The 21,142-nt window shown below is 34.8% G+C and overlaps 1 protein-coding gene and 1 pseudogene across 5 annotated transcripts in view; one reads left to right on the top strand and one right to left on the bottom strand.

Moving 5' to 3' along the window:
• The window catches only part of CCDC88A (coiled-coil domain containing 88A), a 143,338-nt gene that overhangs the window by 50,528 nt on the left and 71,668 nt on the right, over positions 1-21,142 (top strand). For all 5 annotated transcript variants that reach the window (XM_030310632.2, XM_030310629.2, XM_030310631.2 and 2 more), the window contains exons 4-8: positions 52-121; positions 2,089-2,147; positions 9,241-9,324; positions 10,886-11,026; positions 18,823-18,995. In XM_030310632.2, the coding sequence (XP_030166492.1) occupies positions 52-121; positions 2,089-2,147; positions 9,241-9,324; positions 10,886-11,026; positions 18,823-18,995 (527 nt within the window). The remainder of the gene's footprint in view (positions 1-51; positions 122-2,088; positions 2,148-9,240; positions 9,325-10,885; positions 11,027-18,822; positions 18,996-21,142) is intronic.
• Positions 13,786-16,741, bottom strand: LOC115509807 (annotated as a pseudogene).

Here is a 21,142-nt window from a genome sequence, read left to right as displayed (position 1 = left end):
CTAATTAATCAGCATTACCTGTATAACAACCATTGGGGTATCTTTTTACAGGAGACTTTGCAGCAATTGATCATGATGTCATTGCCAAATGTCTTAATCATTGGCAAAAATCCTTTTTCTGGTAAGTATTAAAATTAGCATAATGTGATAGTCTTAACTTTGTGTAATGCTATAATGCTTATCAAGATCTTGCTTATTTATATGAATACAATGGCTCTAGGTAAAATCAGAGGTGATATTCCATTTTATAAAGAGGCAATAAGCTTAGAATATTTGTAATGTGTAGGACGGAACAGACATTCATTTTACGTTGAGGCCAGTGTTGTTTTAACTCTACCACATTGATACTTTCCTGTAATTATTTTTAGTATCTCATTATAAACAATATAGAACATGATTAAAGGAACATAACCTTAGAAAAGAAGTGATTTTGAAATAATTTCTACGTTTGTATTCATACATCTGCTCTCATTGCCAGAGCTGTTTGAATCTTAAGATTTTAGTGATTGATGTTGTAGTTTAAATTAAACTACTTCTAAATAGAAAGATGAGAAGCAGTTTTCTTAGGTCATTTAAATTATTTTTGTCAGAAATTTCTGCCCTTTGCCAGGTTTTAAATGTGACCTGTTCAGAGTTTTAATTTTTGAACAACTAGGGAAATTAGCAACTACTAACAAATTCAACAATGGACTTACTTTTTCAGGCTGTCTGTAATCCAGCTCCAAGTATATCTTCTCCAAACCCCACCCTCCATTCTCATTCAAAACACAAATAAAGCTGAAATAAAAACTAAAATCAAGCAGCTGCTTTTCCTGAGGAAATTACCACTTAGGTGAGGTGAATCAGTTTAGACGGTCTTTAGAGATATTCTGGGATGTTTGACTATACAAATTAAAAAATGAAAAAAATTATATGTGAAATGGAATTATTTTCAGTTTCACATGCATTTAGTAATTACCTACCAAATTATAAAGACCAGGAATATAAAGAAAATGGTCTGTACTTTGCAGAATCTTGTGTTTTGGTGAGAGATGCACAGATGACTGGGAAACCATGTAATAATTAATACAAAATAGAGCTCTGTAAAAGTATTAAGGCATGTGAAATATGGAGCCGTTATTCTTATAGTTGGCAGATAAGAGAGGGTTGGGGACCACTGGTGGCTGGTTTGGTCAGGGAAGACTACACAGAGATGTTAGAGTGGTGCCTAGGATCGTGATTAATAAGTAGCTCACTAGAGGGATGGTGTAGGGAAGAAAGACAAGCAGAGAGAGTAACAGAAGTGAAGGCAGAGGAGTGTAGATGTGTATATATTTGGGGAACGGTGATCAGGTGTGGCTAAGAAAATAGATTGTTTCCTGGAGAGTAGGAGGAAATGTTTGAAAAGAAGGTTTGGACTTTATTATGGACAGATTGGCCTGATGGTGAAATTCTACCCAAAGAAGTTACTTTTTTTTTTTTTTTTTTGTCAGATGTATATGTTTTGAGAAAATCTGAATTGAGTGCTGTTGCACAGCAAATGTACTATCCAGTTCTGTTACAGACCATTAATTTTATCCAGTTTATTATAAATGTTCATTTTTACCAGCCTGGCTATAACATTTAAGGTTTGGATTCTCATGAGTCTACACAGTGTAAAGCCATTTAAATTTTATAGGTAGATGGATCATATATGTGTTTTAGAAAGAGAACATTAATAGACCTAAAAAGAAGCCAGACCTATGAGGAACCATTTTGACTGAATTTATGGCATGCCCCTATATCAGCTGTTCTTCATTTGGTATACTGGTGTGGTATAATAATTTATGGAAAACTAGTGGATTTATAATTAGCACACTTTATTGGATAGAGCATTGAAGTGCATTTTGTCTATACTGTAACCCTTCAAAATGGACATCCTTGGTCATTTCTTCTGCTGTTACCACACTGTGCACACAGAGCTGCTTTTTTGAATTCTTCACTATACTTGCAGACTTAATCCTTGGGTCAAGTTGCTGTGAATAGTAACTTAACAATGAATTCTACCAATGTAAGAAAGAGAGTGGAACTAAAGTGAAATGTAGTACTTAGCAATCATTTTTATTTCAGAACAAGGCACAGAAGAAGTTAAAAAGTTGCTTTTACTTTTACTGGGTTGTGCAGTTCAGGTAAGTTAAAATATTTCTTCATATTTTCATTTTAATAACTTCTTTATATATTTTTTCAGGCTGTAGTTTTTGAAAGACTTAAAGATGGGCTATTGCTTTTCAAAGTCTACATTAGGAACTTTTAAATAACTATAACCTAAGGACATTTTGAAGGAAAACACTCTGTTACTTCATTTCAAACTTTAGTTATGTTATCAGCTAGCTGTATCATTTAAAAACTGTGTATATTTTTTTAATTCTGAGGCTTCTAGTGACCCCAGGTATTTCAAATTTTCTTAGAGGTACTCTTAAAAACTTCTCCCAAATATCCTTATGATTTATGTGTTTATGTATGTGTGCTACAGAAGAGAAAGGATTAGCAACAGAAAGAGGCAGAAATTATGAAAAACGTTATTTAGGAGTCTGGGTTATTATATTGCCCTTTTGATAACTGATTATAATAATAAGAGCAGGCTGTGGCTTATCGAAAGCCTACTTTCTTTCAGGTATGATTCTTTATATAGGTTTTCTTGTAATTTCTTTTTTCACACGAAGAGGTTGGTATTTAGGTCAGGTGATATGTAAGTTCCCCTAATGAAGACATTTGTGAGAGTAGGAAAAGAGAACTGTTAACAATTACGGTGGAACTGCATGTGTAAACTGGGACTGTACCTGACAAACCAAGATGGTTGCTCTAGATTCGTATTTCCAACAGGCCAGAGAGTTAAGATTAAACTCTTGTCTGACTTCAAAATGTATTTCTCTATGCTGATTTTTCCTTTAATCAGCCATTTTTTGGATGAGTGATTACAGTGTTAAACTATCTCAGTTATTTGTGGAATGAATTTATTTGTAAACAAATAAATATTGTGACCGTGAGTAAGTTTTTACATACATATGCCAGAAATTATATATCCGAGAGAGTGTGGTTTTTAGAGCTGATTGCTTGGGAGCTATATACTTACACATCGCATGTTATTTAAGTTTCATGCTGTGTAATATACAGGTGTTTACTTTATAATTGTCTAAATATTAAGCAAATACAGTGTTTATAGTCATTGCTATTCTAATTTGGTCGTCAGATCCTAAATTAGAAACACAGCCTTAATTATTTACAGCCTTAAATACTTTATTTGCTTTTAAAAATACCCACTACTGGGGCGCCTGGGTGGCTCAGTTGGGTAAGCGTCCGACTTCAGCTCAGGTCATGATCTCATGGTTTGTGAGTTCAAGCCCTGCATCGGGCTTTGTGCTGAGAGCTCAGGGCCTGGACCCTGCTTCGGATTCTGTGTCTCCCTTTCTCTCTGCCCCTCCCCTGCTTACACTCTGTGCATTCCTCTCTCAAAAATAAATAAACATTAAAAATTAAAAAAATAAAAAATAAAAAAAATACCCACTACTGATGAGCGTTATGTAAATTTAAGTAACATAGTGACAGCATAAATTTGGTTGTAACTCCTGGTTACTATTTGGTTATTGCTGGTTACTAAAATTGACAGGAGAAACAGAGCAGAACTAAGGACTTTTTATGAACAGTTTAGGGAAAGCCTAAATAAAATATTAAAGAAACCATTATTGCCATTTGTAAAAACAATAAAAAAATATTATAAAATCTAAGCTGCTAACCCCTACCCTATTTTCTATAATTCTCTCGTATCCTATATTTAAGATAGAATTTAGATTTCATCCTGTAGGTATTTGGGAGCTGCTGATGCTAATGACATCAAATGGGTAACAATCAGAATCTCCCTGTCAGCCCCTTTAAGTTCCTGTATGAACAGTGTGAAATCTTTGTGGATACTGAAGAGCCAAAATGTACTTCAGGAGAAGAAACTGTTGACAAAGCCAAATAGCCAACAAGTATTGTTTAAACACTGTCTAAAACATAATCTGAATTACAGAAAATCTATTCCTGTGTAATTCAACAGATTAAAAGTCTGACATTTAATGTTATAACTTGCATAAATATGTTTTTCCACATCAGGATTAGTTTTTTGTTATACTTGTGATTCATAGGTAGAAATAGCAAAGTTTGCTGATATGATACTAAAGTTCAAGAATTGAGTGAGCCACAAGTTTTAAAAGATGCTATATTCATAAAAAGAAATAGAAATGGAAAGAAGCATAAGAAAATTGGAAAACATTAAGACTTTTTTATCTTCAGTTATACATAAATATAAACCACAGGAATAACTTTGAATACAAAGAAGACTTTTCAAGGCCAGGGCTTATATATTTTCATTATTGACTAATTAAACCAGTCCAGTTCCACAGGATCTTGTTCAGTGGGTAACAAATCTTCTAAACCAGTTCTGAGTATTAGCTAAAATTTTTATGGACACATAGCTCTGCATCTGAGCCATGAGATAGTTGAGAGAAGATTCCCAATTTCTTTCTTCAAAGACCATGTAAAATTCAGCAGAACTTAGGTTTATATTAGTGCTGGCTCTTCAGTCTCCAAAAATATTATTTATTTTGGACTTTCACCAGTTTGCATAGTATTGAAAGTAACTGAGTGTCAAGTGTGATTGGAATTAAAATTTTGATCTTTATGTGTGCCCTCATAAGCAATTACAAGACTCATATTTGATTCAGAAAACTGTTTTTGAACTTGCTCAGCTTGAGGGCTACACTCTGATGTTTTTCTACCAGTTATCCGTAAACCATCTTAAAAATTAACATTTTAGAACATTAATTATTCCATTACATTTGGGGAAATAATACATAGCTTCTAGTTGAGGCATTTATTTTTCTGAGAATACATGAAAATAGCAAATGTAGCTTAATATAAAGAGGGAATTTTTTTGCTGAAACTTTTTTTTTTGTCATGGGAAAATTTATACCTAACATAAAATTCACTATTTTACTAAATTTTTAAATACAGTTCATTAGCATTAAGTACATTCACATTGTTGTGCCGCCATCACCTCTACCCATCTCAGAACTTTTCTCATCTTCCAAAACTGCAACTCTATACCTGTTAAACAGTAATTCCCTATATCTCTTTTACCTCCAACCCCCGGCAACCACCATTCCACCTTGTCTTTATGAATTTGACTAATCTAGGACATCACATAAGTGGAATCATACAGCATTTGTCCTTCTATAACTGATTTACTTCACTTAGCGTAATGTCTTTAAGGTTCATCCATGTTGTAGCATGTGTCAGAGTGTCTTTCCTTTTATGACTACGTAATATTCCATTGTATGTATATACTACATTTTGTTGGTCCATCCATTGATGGACACTTGGGTTGCTTCCACTTTTTGGCTATTGTGAATTATACTATTGTAAATATGGGTACACAAATAGCTGTTTGAGTTACTGCTTTCCGTTTTTTTGGTGTCTATCCAGAAGTGGAACTGCTAGATCATATATGGTAGGTCTGTTTTTAACTTTTTTAGGACCTGCCATATTGTTTTCCATAGTGTCTGTACCATTTTACATTCCCACCAACAGTATATAGAGTTCCAGTTTCTCCATATCCTCGCCATCATTGATTATTTTCTATTTGGGGTTGTGGGAGAACCATTCTTTAAAGAGGGAATTTTAATTTTTCTATTTTTATTTATTTTACATGGCTTATTTTGGTTTTACTTTTGATGGAACTATAATCTCTATTCTCTATTCAGTCATTAGTGTTCTTATTCTTACCGAAAACATTGTCATGTGTTCCTCATTTTACTGTTTTATTGTTCAGTAGCTTGTTTTGGGTACTCTTTCCTTATTTTTGTATGATTTTTAAACATAAACCTGTTTTCTTTAATAAGAGAAAGCACTGAGAGTACTAAGTAAAAATATAAGGAATTTGAGGAATATTAAGAGATGATACTCTGGTGAAAGATGCAGAACTTTAGGGTTAATGCAGTTCTCCCCACCAGGCCTCCAACTTCCTACCCACATAACTTTTCTGCTCTTTTCCTATATCCCAGCTTCCCAGGTATTCTTAGAATATCATGGTAATCTGCTGACTTAAGTATCAGTTGCTATTATAGAGTTAGAAATAACTTTAGTGCCCATAACACATTCAAAACTTTATATAAAGATAAAAGAGAGCTTCATTTTAAGTGGAAAAAAACAATTTGTAATGATTATTTAGTCTTCTGGAAGTAAAATTATTTATAGGCCTATTTTTAACACCATACTTTTTTTTTTAATGTATATTCATTCGAGATAGAGAAGGAGAGAGAGAGAGAGAGAGAGAGAGCATGAGGGGCGGAGATAAGGAGACATAAAAACTGAAGCAGGCTCCAGGCTCTGAGCTGTCAGCACAGAGCCAAATGCAGGGCTTTAACTCAAGAACCACGAGATCATGACCTGAGCCAAAGCTGGACGCTTAACCAATAGGAGCCCCAACACCATACTTTTTTATTTATGCTCTGGAACTAGGTTGTCAATACAGTAGCCACTGTGAGCCACATGTGGGTATTTAAATTAAAATCAATTACTATTAAATAAAATGAAATTTTCTTTTTAAAAAAAATTTGTAATGTTTATTTTTGACAGAGAGAAACAGCATGAGTGGGGGAGGGGAAGAGTGTGAGAGAGACAGAATCCTAAGCAGTCTCCAGGCTCTGAGCTGTCAGCACAGAGCCCAATACGGGGCTCAAACTCACAAACCGTGAGATCATGACCTGAGCCTAAATCGGACACTTAACGAACTTAACCAACCACCCAGGCTCCCCTAAAATGAAAATTTCAATTTCTTAGTTGCATTAGCTACATTTTGGTATTCAGTAGCTGTATACCTGTATTGGACAGGTATATTGGACAGCTGTATTACTGTATTGGACAGCACTTAAATAAAACTTTGGTCTGATAATTGAACTTCAGAGTTGTATCTTCTCTCATTCTCTTTTCCATCTTGATAGTCTATCCCTCAAGATCCTACAACCTTCATTCTGCATTCTTTAAAAAAGCCTAACGTATTTATGAAGCATATTTGGAATTCTTGAAACTTACAGAGTTTGAATAAAGATGAGATTTAGTAGAAACTGTGGGTATTTTAAGAGTAAAAGAAGAAAATCTCATTGATTTGTGTTGAGACTGTGTTAAACGATGAGCTCTTAAAGATAGTATAAATAAGGGGCGCCTGGGTGGCTCAGTCGGTTAAGCGTCCGACTTCGGCTCAGGTCACGATCTCACTGTCCGTGAGTTCGAGCCCCGCATCGGGCTCTGTGCTGACAGCTCAGAGCCTGGAGCCTGTTTTGGATTCTGTGTCTCCCTCTCTCTCTGACCCTCCCCCGTTCATACTCTGTCTCTCTCTATCTCAAAAATAAATAAACGTTAAAAAAAATTAAAAAAAAGATAGTATAAATAAAGAAATAATGGCTATAGGGCTTAGAAAAGGGAGGTATATGTGTTGAAGGCAGACAAAGATACGGCAGTTGAAATCGGGGGACCTTTCAGTGAGTCATAGTTATCATAACCCTGCCAATTTTATATGATCATTCACTCAAAAACTACGTATAGGTCAACATCTTTGGAAGCATTAAATTTAAAAATTGGGCATATCGTAACTAAAAAGGTAGTTACTATATACCACAGATGTACTATCAGAAAGTTATTCTTAATTGTCACTAGACCTATCACATACTATTTACTAGATAAAAAAAATCTTATTTTTAAATTGACTAGTTTTAATCCCATTCCCCCAAAACTCTGATTTCCTAGTCACAGCTAGAAATTGTACATTCTCAGGAATTTAATTTTAAAGTTTATTTATTAATTTTTGGCAGAGACTGTGCAAGTGAGTACATGTGTAAGGTGGGGGGGCAAAGAGAGAGGGAGAGAGAGAATCCCAAACATCTCCATGCTGTCAGCACAGAGCCTTTGATCTCACAAACTGTAAGATCATGGCCTGAGCTGAAATCAAGAGTCAGATGCTTAACCTGCCGAGCCAACCGTCACCCCATAATTTTAATATTATTATGTCATTCTAATAATTTTGTTTTTATAGGACACAGAACTTTTTGCACTGATGGGAATGTGTTAAGTTAAATTGTAGGCAATGGAAGTAGAATGTTACAATTTGATATAATAAATATGTAGAGTGTAAATCATAACCTTGCTAAGTTTCTTAATGATCTAAGAACCAATTTTTCTTTTTGTGAGTCTATTCTCTTCACTAGTAGTTTGGTAATTGGCCCAGGAGATGCAGCTTAAGCTAGACAAGGCAGTGCATTCTATTTTGTATGCACTTCTCATTTGGTAGCTGCAAGAATACATTTATACTAGCAGTTGGATTGTAGTTTAAGAGATGTAGACCCAGGAGGCAGAAATACTAAGATGCATGTTAAACTGTTACTTAGTACTGAGAAAGAAAAAGATTAGATTTACATCATAATATTTTTAGTTTATATAAAGATTTTTTTTAAAGTTACACAATAAATAATTGCTGCATTTATTCCACTTGATACACGTGTGTGTGTGTGTGTGTGTATATATATATATATATATATATATATATATATATTCTTAAATTTTGTCCCTGGTAACTTTATGTTATTGTAGAAACAAATCAAATATTTATTGTACTACCTTATAAATGTTGAACTGGGCCACAAAAGTAGGTTTCTTTTATTAAGATTGATAGGATGAAGATGTGAGAATGGATTGTAAGCTTGAAGTAAAAATTGCTTACAGTTTTTTTTTTTTCCAAGAAGAAAGGCTGTTTTGTTTGATGATAGCCAAAGACTGACTGAGCTTTTTGGCTGTATTCCGAATTCTGCCACTGACTCACTGTGTTTTTTGGCAAGTAACTTATCCTCCCTGAAACAAGTTCTTGATTCTTTACTTTTCTGTTTGTAAAGTTAGCATAATAATATTGTACTGACCTCACATGGGTTGTGTAATGGTTTCCCGCTTTAGAACTTTACAGCATAAAAATAGTATGGGTTTTCAGTGCCATGCTTTTTAAATAAATATTTCTAAATTGTTATCTTTTTGTTAAGTGAGTATATTAGACCATTTAAATGCAAAACCAACAAAACCCTCATTGTAGTGTTCAAAACATAACCAAACTTTCTGGCCCATTGAATTTTTAGTTATTTACAACATATTAAGGACTATATCCCATAAAATGTGAATGATTGTTTTATTCATTTCTTTTAGTGTCAGAAAAAAGAAGAATTTATTGAAAGAATTCAAGGTTTAGATTTTGATACAAAAGCAGCAGTTGCCGCACATATTCAAGAGGTAATAACCTATATACGGTTTTTATATACTAATTTTTATAAAGCTTGTGGTGTGTTTATATGTCCCCAAAGACTTGAAGTCCTATGATGAGCAAGAACAAATCAAAGTCAGATTTAGATGAACTCTGCTATTAGACAAAGTGTCTTCTCTTTAGAGATAGTTTCTTAAATGAATCCTCATGGCACAGTGCTAACTAACTACAATGTACTGTTGCCTTTATCCATAGGGACATTAGGTAGAAAGTGTCTGAGGAATGAAGTGTATGTCTTTGTTAGACAGCACAGAATGAACAGTACATAGTAAATAGAAGCAGCAGAAAATGGATCACTGCCTGTAATTCAAAACTAATGTGAAGTAAGATGATAACCCGAGTACTAAGTCATTCCAGTGATTTTCTTTTGAATGAATGGACACAGTATAATTTTTATTGAAGATGTTACTTGAATTATAACACATTAGTCATTTTAACATCTATATAAGAACTCAAATCTAGGACATATTGTGCAATATTAAGTAATTGATACAGTTAACAGATGGATTTTAATTTCTGCATCTATCTAGTCTTGAGCTTTTAATCTTGTGTACTTAAGAGGACTTTTTAGAACTAGATCATGTTAAATTTTACATGTTGATTAGAGAACTAAGATAAGAGAGAGAATTTTTAAATAGTAAAAATTAGTAGTGTTTAAAATAATTCTCTATTTGAATAACCTGTGTTCTGTATCATCTTTTCTCTTTGTTAGCGTTCATAGAGCCCAGCCTTCTTGTCAGTAATAATGTTGTCAACAGTAAGCATATTAGTACTCCACAAGATACCAGGGTTTTTGTTTCTGTTTTTTTTTTTTTTTGGAAGTTTCCCCTTATATTTATTTGTTTGTTTATGCTAGCTTTATAGTTTGTATTTTATTTTGAATAAATGCTAAGTATTGCAAGTTACTAAATTTGCCATCATTCTTGAAAGTGTTTTTTTTTATTATTATTATTTTTGCGGTTTCTTGTGAAAGTTAAAGCAGAATATCAGAATCACAGTGAGAAATGGAAAGCAAGAAATAAGTATTTCATTTATATAGCTTTTCCATTTTTTAAAAATCTTTATGTTGGTAGCCCTTTTCTCCTAAGGTTCTGGGACAGTGTCATCTACAGAATCTGTAAAGAAAAGCTTTTCAAGTATAAAAGTGCAATAACATATATCCTACAAGATTAAAAAACTTTTGCTTTTGAATCCAGCACAATTTAGTCTTACCTAAAGAAAAATTCATTGATTTTGTTAAAGCAGTTATCAAACATGTCAATATTACCTTCCCCTAGTAATGCCTGAATTAAATGTTTTGCTTTTTAGCTGACAGGAAAACAAATATAAATTTTTTATTTAAAGATTATATTTAGTAAAAGTAATTCTTAGTATTAGCCTTTTTACCAGGTCTTCTTTAGGCATCATATTTGCTTCTCATTTTTATGATATGGAATGTATGATATTTAAGCTAATATTGCAGTAAAGTGAAACCAATTTTTAAGTATTAGCCATTTAGAAAAATTGCTGATTTTGATTTCTTTCCTAAAGGTAACCCATAATCAGGAAAATGTGTTTGATCTGCAATGGATGGAAGTGACTGATATGTCTCAGGAGGAAATAGAGCCACTCTTGAAAAATATGGCATTACATCTAAAAAGACTTATAGATGAAAGAGATGAACATTCAGAGGTTTGTAAATTCCTTTCAGAATATTGTGAAGGTTTGCTTTCCAGAAAAGGCAATTTCAGAGGGTTTTCAAATTGATACTCTGTTTCTTAGGGACAGGTAATAAAGTACTTTATGTCTTTATTTTTTGCAACACAGGAACAAAAAAGGATATTTAAGAGCCCCAAATCACCAGTAAAGAGATTGCAATTAGATATTCTTTTTTCCATTCTTTTAAATTATTATTCTGATTTTGTTCCTTTGTGTTTTTTAAGTCCTCTCCATAGCTCTGGCAACAGTACAATAGTGTGAAACTGAAAATACTGTTGATGCAAATGGAAAAATCATTGCCTCGAAGCATGAGAATTTGCTTAAGGTTAATTTCTTACTTTTATTGCCACATTTTGAGGTTGGAAAAATAAGTGTTAATAAATGGAGAATAACAGGTGTTCTAAATAAAATGTCTCACAAAAGGTCTCAAATTTTGTAGTCAGTAAATGAGGTGTGATTTTAAAAAAGAATTATTATAGGCTCCTGTAAGAGTACTTGGCTTTTTTAAAAGAGTAAAATTGCACCAGGATTTTTGCCTGCACTCTCTGAAAACAGCTAATTTTATAGGAGTCTAGACTTCAGTGCATGTGATGGTGAGTAATATTTTGTTAATAGCAGACCAAAGTACTCTGCCATTCAGAAGAATGTATAGCTTTGATCAGTTGTTCCATTTACATGGGAGAGACAGTTTTGAACTTATTTATAGAGAATTTGATTACTCTTTGGACTAATGAAAGACTTGTTGAAAGACTAATGAAAAAAGAAATTCCTAAAGGTTTTTTTTTTTTTTTTTTTTTTCTGAACAAAACTTTCATGTTAGTATAGTTGGGAATTTTCAGGTTTTTTTCAGGCATTACAAGAGAAGAAAATAGAGGAAATAAAGAAATATTTTGGAGTGACAACTACATTTTTTTTAAAAAATCTAAGACAGGTCAAAAGAAGAGAGAATTGAAAAATGTCCCTAGTATACACCAAGCTTATCCTGAAATACTAAGATTATTTTATTTTCAGTCTGAGTTTTGACCCATGTGCTTTATCTTCTTTTTATATTAACATCTTTCTACTGCTTTATTCTTTTTCTGAAACATTCTTCCATTTTTATTTCTTATATTTGTATTTTGATAAGGTGTCCTCCGACTTCTGAGGACATGTATGAATTGTTTGATCTCACTCTGTGAAGTTATTAATATTGGGTGAAGAAGGATATTATTTTGGAGAATGTGAACAAAATATTTGTCATTATATGATCTATGTCAAAACTAAGGAATATGAAACACTATAGTGATTGTTTGATGTATTATCCTATCATGCCTGACTATACATTTTCATTGAATTTGTTTTTTTAACAAGCGAAAATTGGTCGTGTTCTCTTGTCTCAAGCTATTTGGGAAACAAGTTGCTAGCTGGTTTAAACCCCATTCTCTAGGGCAAAGTTTTTCAGTTTGGGCCACCAGTGGACTAATTAGAAAAGATCATTAAGGGGCGCCTGGGTGGCGCAGTCGGTTAAGCGTCCGACTTCAGCCAGGTCACGATCTCGCGGTCCGTGAGTTCGAGCCCCGCGTCGGGCTCTGGGCTGATGGCTCGGAGCCTGGAGCCTGTTTCCGATTCTGTGTCTCCCTCTCACTCTGCCCCTCCCCCATTCATGCTCTGTCTCTCTCTGTCCCAAAAATAAATAAACGTTGAAAAAAAAAAATTTAAAAAAAAAAAAAAAAGAAAAGATCATTAAAAATAATTGTGGGGCATCTGGGTGGTTCAGTCAGTTAAGCGTCCAACTCTTGATTTTGGCTTAAGTCATTAACCTCATGGTTTGTGAGTTTGAGCCCTGTGTTGGACTCTGCACTGACAGCATGGAGCCTACTGAGAATTCTCTCTTTCCCTCTGTCTCTGCCCTTCCCCAACTCACATTTGCACTTTCTTGCTCTCTCATAACAAATAAACATTTTTAAAAAATAATAATTGTGAAAAATATTAAGTGTAATACAATAATACATAAATGTAATAACTTTGTATTATTCAACTAGATTGAAACAAGTTCTTATTTAGATTTTCCCTTTAGCTCTTCTGTTTTCTCCTCCAAAATATTTTAATATATTTTTCCCTCTAAAGTATTTATTTATTTACTTATTTTAAAAATTTTTTAATATTTTGTTTTTTATTTTTGAGAGACACACAGAGTGCAAACAGGGAAGGGGCAGAGAGAGAGGGAGACATAGAATCCAAAGCAGGCTCCAGGCTCTCAGCTGTCAGCACAGAGCCTGATGCAGGACTCAAACTTGTGAACTGTGAGGTCATGACCTGAGCTGAAGTCAGACACTTAACCAACTGAGCCACCCAGGCACCCCATAAAAATATTTTATTTTATATAAAAATTTTATGTAAAAAAAACAGAGGAAAGTTTGGTGTCACACTGAATAAACACATTGAAAGCATATGTATGGTTGTGGTTTGTAACTTTTCTACAAAACTTACCAGGCATGCTAGAGGAAAGAAAGAAGGAGTAAGTATCATATTCATAACATTTTTTGGAACACTTCAGAGTACAAAATGCATCATGCTCATTTTTAAGTGCACAGAAAGCTATAATAAAATTAGACTTTCAAAATTACAAATAAAAATCTGTACATAAGGATATTTCAAGGCCCTTCCATGTGCATAGCACTATGTAGAAAGAAGAATGGAACTTCCAAGAGAAAAACCATCACAGCAGGTGTTACACATAGGTCTGCCTCTTTTCAGCTTGCAGACCCATCTCCTTGTAAGGGGAAGGTGTCACCCGGGTTGAAGAGGGCCATAGGCGTCACTAGTGCTCCTTGTCCACACTATGCTTATCCACAAGCACCATGCTAAAAGAATAGAGTAGGGGGGCGCCTGGGTGGCTTGGTCAGTTAAGCGTCCAACTTCGGCTCAGGTCATGATCTCGCAGTCTGTGAGTTTGAGCCCCGCGTCGGGCTCTGTGCTGACAGCTCAGAGCCTGGAGCCTGTTTCAGATTCTGTGTCTCCCTCTCTCTCTGTCTCAAAAATAAATGTTAAAAAAAAAAAAAATTAAAGAATAGAGTAGGATTTGCAGCAATAGCCTGAACTGCAGAGCTAATGCTGCAGACATAATCTTTGCTCCTATCCTGCTGATGAGGGCCAGGAACGTGCCTACCAGGTCCACTGCGGTGATGTGTCAAAGATCCAGGCCACACTGTGCTTGCTGAAGCATTCCCATTTGCAGCCAGTAGAAGAGAACTATGGATGTGGACACAGTGATCCTTTTCTCATAAAACTGGTATAGAAGTCATAAAACTGCTATTCTGACACCAACATTGACATTCATAGCTACACAGGTGGGCTCTGTGCCAGTTCAGGCCAGGTTGGATTGGTAGAATCATGCAGGGCTACCCTGTAGCTCATAGCCACTGATGCAGGAGAACTCACAGGTGGCTCTTACTGCTGCTGCTGGAACATATCATGTAAGTGTTTTCTATTGTGTTGAGTTTACCTTTTTGTCTGACTTTAACTTGAAATATGCTAATGTCCTTAGCTCTGTCATAGACTACTGGCTCTTGTGACCTACTAGAAAATTTGAGTTGGGGCGGGGGGAGACACCTTTTAGAATAACATCAATTAGAATTGTTTCTGCTTTGTATCTTCCCTTGGGAGGGTCTCTGTGGAACCCAGACTGTCAGCTTAAGTTAAGCAATACATTCCTTCACACTTGGCCACTTAATTCTAGAAGGTTCCATAGCCACAAAGGCGACTACTTGCCTGCTCCAGGCCTTTTTGCCCATACATGTATATCCTGGTAAGCGGTAGTATCCCAGGAGTTAAAGCAGGTACCGTTTATGCACTTAAATACCCTCCATTTGGTGGCCTGGCAAAAGTAGGACATTACCTTTCAGTCAGTATTAAGAAGCTTCAGGCTGCTCACAGGATGCCCTTCCTTGTCAAAACAGAGCCTTTTTTTTTTTTCTGTTTTGATTCATCTTTTGTTGTAATTGTTTTACTAGAATGTATAGTGTATAGAATGTATAGAATGTATCACTCTGTTTTTAATTACTTTTCACTTTTTATTCTGGTTAAAATTTTTCTTAATGTTTGTTTTTGAGAGAGAGAGACAGACTGTGAGTGGGGGAGGGGCAGAGAGAGAGGGAGAAACAGAATCTGAAACAGGCTCCAGGCTCTGAGCTGTCAGCACAGAGCCCACCGCAGGGCTCAAACTCGTGAACCCTGAGATCATGATCTGAGCCAAAGTGCGATGCTTAACTGACTGAGCCACCTAGGCGCCCCTTAACTTTCTTATTCTTAATTCCTTGTAACATGTATTTCTTAAATCCTCTTCTTTTACTAAAAACCAAATAGGAGATTTTAATGAATTTAAGATCTCTTTATTGTCACTGTTTATTTTATGCCAAGCTTTGTGTTACGTTTTAATATGCTGTCTTTGTAAGTCAGTATAATAACCTCATTTTAATAGATTGAAGATACTTGAGCTCAGAGAAATTAAGTAATTTGCTGAGTCTAACTCCAATGCCTGTTTTCCTGTTGTATAAAACCTTTGCCGAAGTCCATGAATGTGCTAGCACATCTCTGATTCTTTTCCTCAATTGGGAGTTCTGTAAGAATTATTAAATCTTCTGAATTTTTTCTTTGCTTTGATACATCTTTTTATGTTCGTACTTGGATGTATATTAATAAATATCTGCTGTTTGCAAGATCCTGTGCTAAGAGTGCTTGGGAGCAACAAATTGACACACTTTCAAAAAAGGATCAAAGATCGTTACAATCTAATAGGGAAGTTATTTTAATAAAATAATTGAGTTTTGGGGGCACCCGGGTGTCTCAGTCAGTTAGGCATCCAACTTTGGCTAAGGTCATGATCTCAGGGTTTGTGAGTTTGAGCCCCACATCAGGTTCTGTGCTGACACCTCAGAGCCTGGAGCCCACTTTGGATTCTGTATCCCCCTCTCTCTCTGCCCTTCCCCTGCTCATGTGCTTGCTCTCTCTCTCTCTCTCTCTCTCTCTCTCTCTCAAAAATAAATAAACATTAAAAACTTTTAAAAAAATAATTGAGTTTTTAAATTTTTTAAGTATTTAAAAAATTAGTTGATATAGTGTTATAGGAGTTTCAGGTGTACAGTATAGTAATTCAACACTTCCACACAACACCTTGTGCCCATCACAGGAAGTGCACTCCTTAATCCCCATCACCTATTTCACCCATCTTCGCTCCCCCCCGCCCCCATACACACACCTGTCTGGTAACCATCAGTTGATTCTCTACAGTTAAGAATGTTTTTTGGTTTGCCTTTTTCTCTTCTTTTTCCTCTTTGCTCATTTGTCTTGTTTCGTAAACTCCACATGAGTAAAATCATATGGTATTTGTCTTTCTCTGACTTAACTTCGCTTAGTGTAATACTCTCTAACTCCATCTACATCGTTGCCAATGGCAAGATTCCACTCTTTTGGATGGCTGAATATTCAGTGTGTGTGTGTGTGTGTGTGTGTGTGTGTGTGTGTGTGTGTTTATACACATACCACAACATTAGCCATTCATCAGTCAGACATTTGGGCTGTTTCCATAGTTTGGGTATTGTAGATAATGCTGCTATAAACACTGGGGTGCATATATCCCTTTGAATTAGCATTTTTGTATCCTGTGAGTAAATACCTAAGAACGGTTTCCTTATGTCTTAAAATAGACATAATGCCTCTATTGCAGGTTATAGTATTGGATGAAATCTTGTTGGAAAATCCTCTATCTAGGAGTTCAATAAATATTCATTCCCATTTCTTTTTCCCCAGAGAGTGGGCTATAGTTAGAGAATGGCATGGTAGTGTTAAATTAGAAAGTAAGGATGACATTTAAGGGCTTATTTGTAGTTTCATTCTGAGTAGGAACTCTATAGAGTAGCCAGGAAAATCTGGGCAGAAAGGAGGAGTTGAGTGGTTAAAGGTTCAGGCATACGTATATGTGCCAAGGGAGTAATGGTAGTAAAGGAGGCATGGCACAAGAGAGGAATGGTTCCTTCATTGGAAAAATCTGAATATATTGAACAGAGAGCAGATGTGGAGTTGTAAAGAGAAAAGGAACTGATGAGAAGTCACATTCTATAGTTTATCAATAGGCATACTGGAATCTGTGAAAGCAATAGTTGAAAAGACCTTGATTCAGGTGCTGAAATATATCCCAAGGATAAAGAAATGAATTCTGATGGGTGGTTTTTAAAAAAAGAAAAAGAAGAAGAAAAAAGAAGGATAAAAGTAATGATTCAGTGAGGGCATTAGAAGGCTTGGTGATAAGAAAGCAAAAATGGTGATTTCATTGTCCCAAGGTAGTTACCCTACCTATTCTGCCTGGAGTAAGACAGTTGAAATTACTAACAAAGACAATTTCTGTTTGCCCGAGAAGTTTGAAAGAAAAGCTGAGTAATTGGTTTAGAATAAGAATTTTTCAGTAAAAGGAAAATTATTGAGTCAGGTAAATGTAGGTTAGGTAGCCCTTAAAGTTCAGGTTTAGGGAAAGTAGAATGAGATTTATGTCCCTTGGAGAGACTCTAGAGAAAGGAATAAAGGAAGCATTGAGATGGGATGCAGATTAGAACTAGTCTTAAGAAAGAGAACATAGAAAGGATATGAAGTCAAGAGGCTGGCCCTGGAGTCTTGGCATTGCTATTAGTTTTGTGATCATGGACAAATCAATCTCTGTGCCTCAGTTACGTTACTGCAGAATTAAGAGATTAAACTAGGGTTGCCTGGGTGGTTCATTTGGTTGAGCATCTGACTCTTGATTTTGGGTTGGGTCATGATCTCGCAGAGCCCCCCGTTCAGGCTCTGTGCTGACAGTGCAGAGCCTGCTTGGGAATCTTTCTCTCTCTCCCTCTCTTTCTGCCCCTTGTCTGGTCTCTCGTGCGAGTGCATGCTTTCTCAAATAATAAATAAATAAATATTTTTTAAGAAGAGAGAGCAATTGAACTAAACCTCAGAGGTTCTCTTAGGTCCTGCTGAGGTCCCTGTTTACAATTCTAGAGCAATGTTGTGTGAAAATGGCAAGATTGCATTTCTGTGCTAATACAGTAACCACTAGCTCCATATGGATGTTATATACTTAAAATGTGGCTAGTGTCACTAAGGGACTGTATTTTTGACTTTTTAAATTTGTAGTTAACTATTTGTGCTATTGGCTACCTTATTGGACAGCATGGTTTTAGCCATATTGCGCTTGGGTTAATTTCTTTCCTTTGTCAACAAGTCTTTTACACCTTTCCAATAGTTGCTATCTAGTATAGTTATTTTACCAAATTTGATTCCTTTATTAAAATATTAGGGAGGGAAAAAAGTATTAAGTCTTAATTCTAGTGTTATCTAGTAATAGCTAATCCATGAACTGTTGCGTGAAACTTTAAAAAAATTTTTTTTAATGTTTATTTATTTTTGAGAGATAGAGCACGAATGGGGAAGGAGCAGAGAGAGAGGGAGACACAGAATTCAAAGCAGGCTTCAGGCTCTGAGCTGTCAGCACAGAGCCCGACATGGGGCTGGAACTCAAGAACTGGGAAATCATTACCTGAGCCAAAGTCGGCGCTTAACTGACTGAGCCACCTGGGCGCCCCTGTGAAACTTTTTAAAAAGATAGCTAAATATTACAAAGTTAGATATTTTTGACCAATGAATTGTTTTGGTATTGCAGTATAGTACTTAAACTTAATGAATAGTGTTAGTGTGTTTAGTTCTCTGATATGTAGAATACTAACAGTGATTCTGTGTTTATTTTCATATTTCCTTAGACTATCGTAGAACTCTCTGAAGAACGGGATGGTCTTCATTTTTTACCCCATGCCTCTTCATCTGCACAGTCACCCTGTGGTTCTCCAGGCATGAAGCGAACAGAAAGTCGACAACATCTGTCAGTGGAACTGGCAGATGCTAAGGCAAAGATAAGAAGGCTTAGGCAGGAATTGTAAGTTGCTGATTTTCAAGGCTTATTGAATTTACACGGTTGCAAAGGTGACCTAAAAATGTTTTTCGTCTTATGGAATATAGATCAGTTGTTTCAGCTGCTAGCATGACTCTCAGTCAGAGTTCTCACTACCATTTGTTAAAATGAGAAAAATAAATAGACTGGCAGAAAGTTTTCCTAATCCTAAATCTTACCAATTTAAAGGTTGTCCTTTATTCTGAATGTATGTCCTTTTTATCTTTCTTATATTAAAATGATCTTTCTTTTACAAAATATTGTTCTTCCTTGGCAAATTTGGGTCTCCTTAATCTTTGGGGAGGTCTCCTTAATTTTTTTAATTTTTATATTCTTTGAGATCTAAAATACTGGCAACCACTGGTTGCCAGTCAGGCAATAAGGTCATTAAGTTTAGCTCTTTTAAAATTAATGTTATAAAAGAGTGAATTGTTGGTGTACAGTATTACAAAAAATAATTTTGTGTTATATTCTGTGTTGAGTAATTAAAATGCCTGAGTCATAGGCTTAGATATGGTAAATATTCATATTGGTTAGTGATGATGAAATTACATTATTTAGCTTTAAAGATAATTTGAGAAAAGTCAGTATAAATTTCACATAAGCATTCCTTGGTGAATCACATGTAAAGACATAACCAGTCTCTGGCTGGAGATATTTTGTACTGTAAAAAGAACAAAGGATTTTTATATTTGGGGCTTTTTTTCTTCCCTTCTCTTTTCTTTTCTTTTCTTTTCTTTCTTTTCTGTCTTTTTTTTTTTTTTTTTTTTTTTTGGTTTGTTTTCCTGGAATTTGGGCTTCAGAGTATAGATTTAAAATTTAAAGCTACAATATAACAATTAACTTTATTTACAGATTATTTAAAGCAGTTAGTTTAAGAAAGTGATTGAATATGCAAGGTAGAAAAAATATACAGTCTCTAGGAAAATTTGAAAACAAAAAAACTACAGCTTTCATTGTGGATGTCTGTGCTATTATGTATCTATTGAAGTGAACACGCCCAGGATATTCTATAAACAGCTGCACCAGGAAAATTAGAGAAGAGATTGCTGTTATTAGTTTGACTGGCAGTTAATGGATAGCCTAAACAGTGCACACTAGTTCGTTCCATATAATTTAGCACAATCTTCTCTAGTCTTTAGATAAAGCATGCAATTAGAACTGCAATGATGGCTGTGAATTCATTTAACATTTTGCACTATATTAGAATTTGATTTTTAAATGAAATTTACTTGGCCATGGAGTGTATTAAAATTCCAAACAACTTAGAGAGATTGGTAAAATTTGGTTTCTCATGTGCTGACTGGAAAATGTAAATGAATATTATTAATGAGTAAATAAATGTGTCAGATACAGCAGATATTCCCAATAACTAGCATTTCTTCAAATACCATCTTTTGTCTTTTGAAAATGTGTTCCTTCACAGATATCTTTTATTAACATTTGTTCTAAGTCTTTTTTGTTGGGATAGATCTTTACTGAAGTAATGAAGCATGGAAATCATGGTGGATAAAAATAGTTTAGGTTGCTTTCTACCTAATGGAAATAAATAATTGTAATGAGAACATGCAAATTAACTAATAGAATATTAGTTACAGGTGGTACATTATACTATAATTGCTTTTGGTTTATTAACATACAGAATAAAAAATATAATTTGCAATTTGGATGGAAGAAGTAATTCCTTATAAATTTCACTTTTATGTAGTAGTTAATACCCTATCAAAGACTTCCTTTAATAATTCTCTCTGTGTCAGCCTAGCAAAAAACATGTTTGCTACAGACCATGATTAATATAGATACTATTATGCATTATCCTCCATTGTATATTGATTGCATCGTAAGAAGTTAAGCTTCCAAGCTAAATTTGGTCAGATCATCACACTACAGAAAGTTAGATTTGAACAAAGTCGAGAATATGGCCCACTACTAGAGTAGCAGTCAAGAAACTACAGTGTGTGCACCAGACCTGCCCACCCCCCTCCCACTGCTTGCATTTATAAATAAAATTGTACTGAAACTAACAAACAAAAAAATAGTTCTCTCTGTTTCCATGGATCCCATATTTTTCAAAGTTTTTCTCTCATACAAATTAATAACTCTTTTTTTTCCCATAGTTACCTACCTTTATT

The sequence above is a fragment of the Lynx canadensis genome, chromosome A3 (genome assembly GCF_007474595.2).
Source record: "Lynx canadensis isolate LIC74 chromosome A3, mLynCan4.pri.v2, whole genome shotgun sequence".
In the NCBI taxonomy this organism is placed as follows: Eukaryota; Metazoa; Chordata; class Mammalia; order Carnivora; family Felidae; genus Lynx; species Lynx canadensis.
Note: the sequence above shows the minus strand (reverse complement) of the source record. Positions and strands in the feature narration are given on the sequence as shown.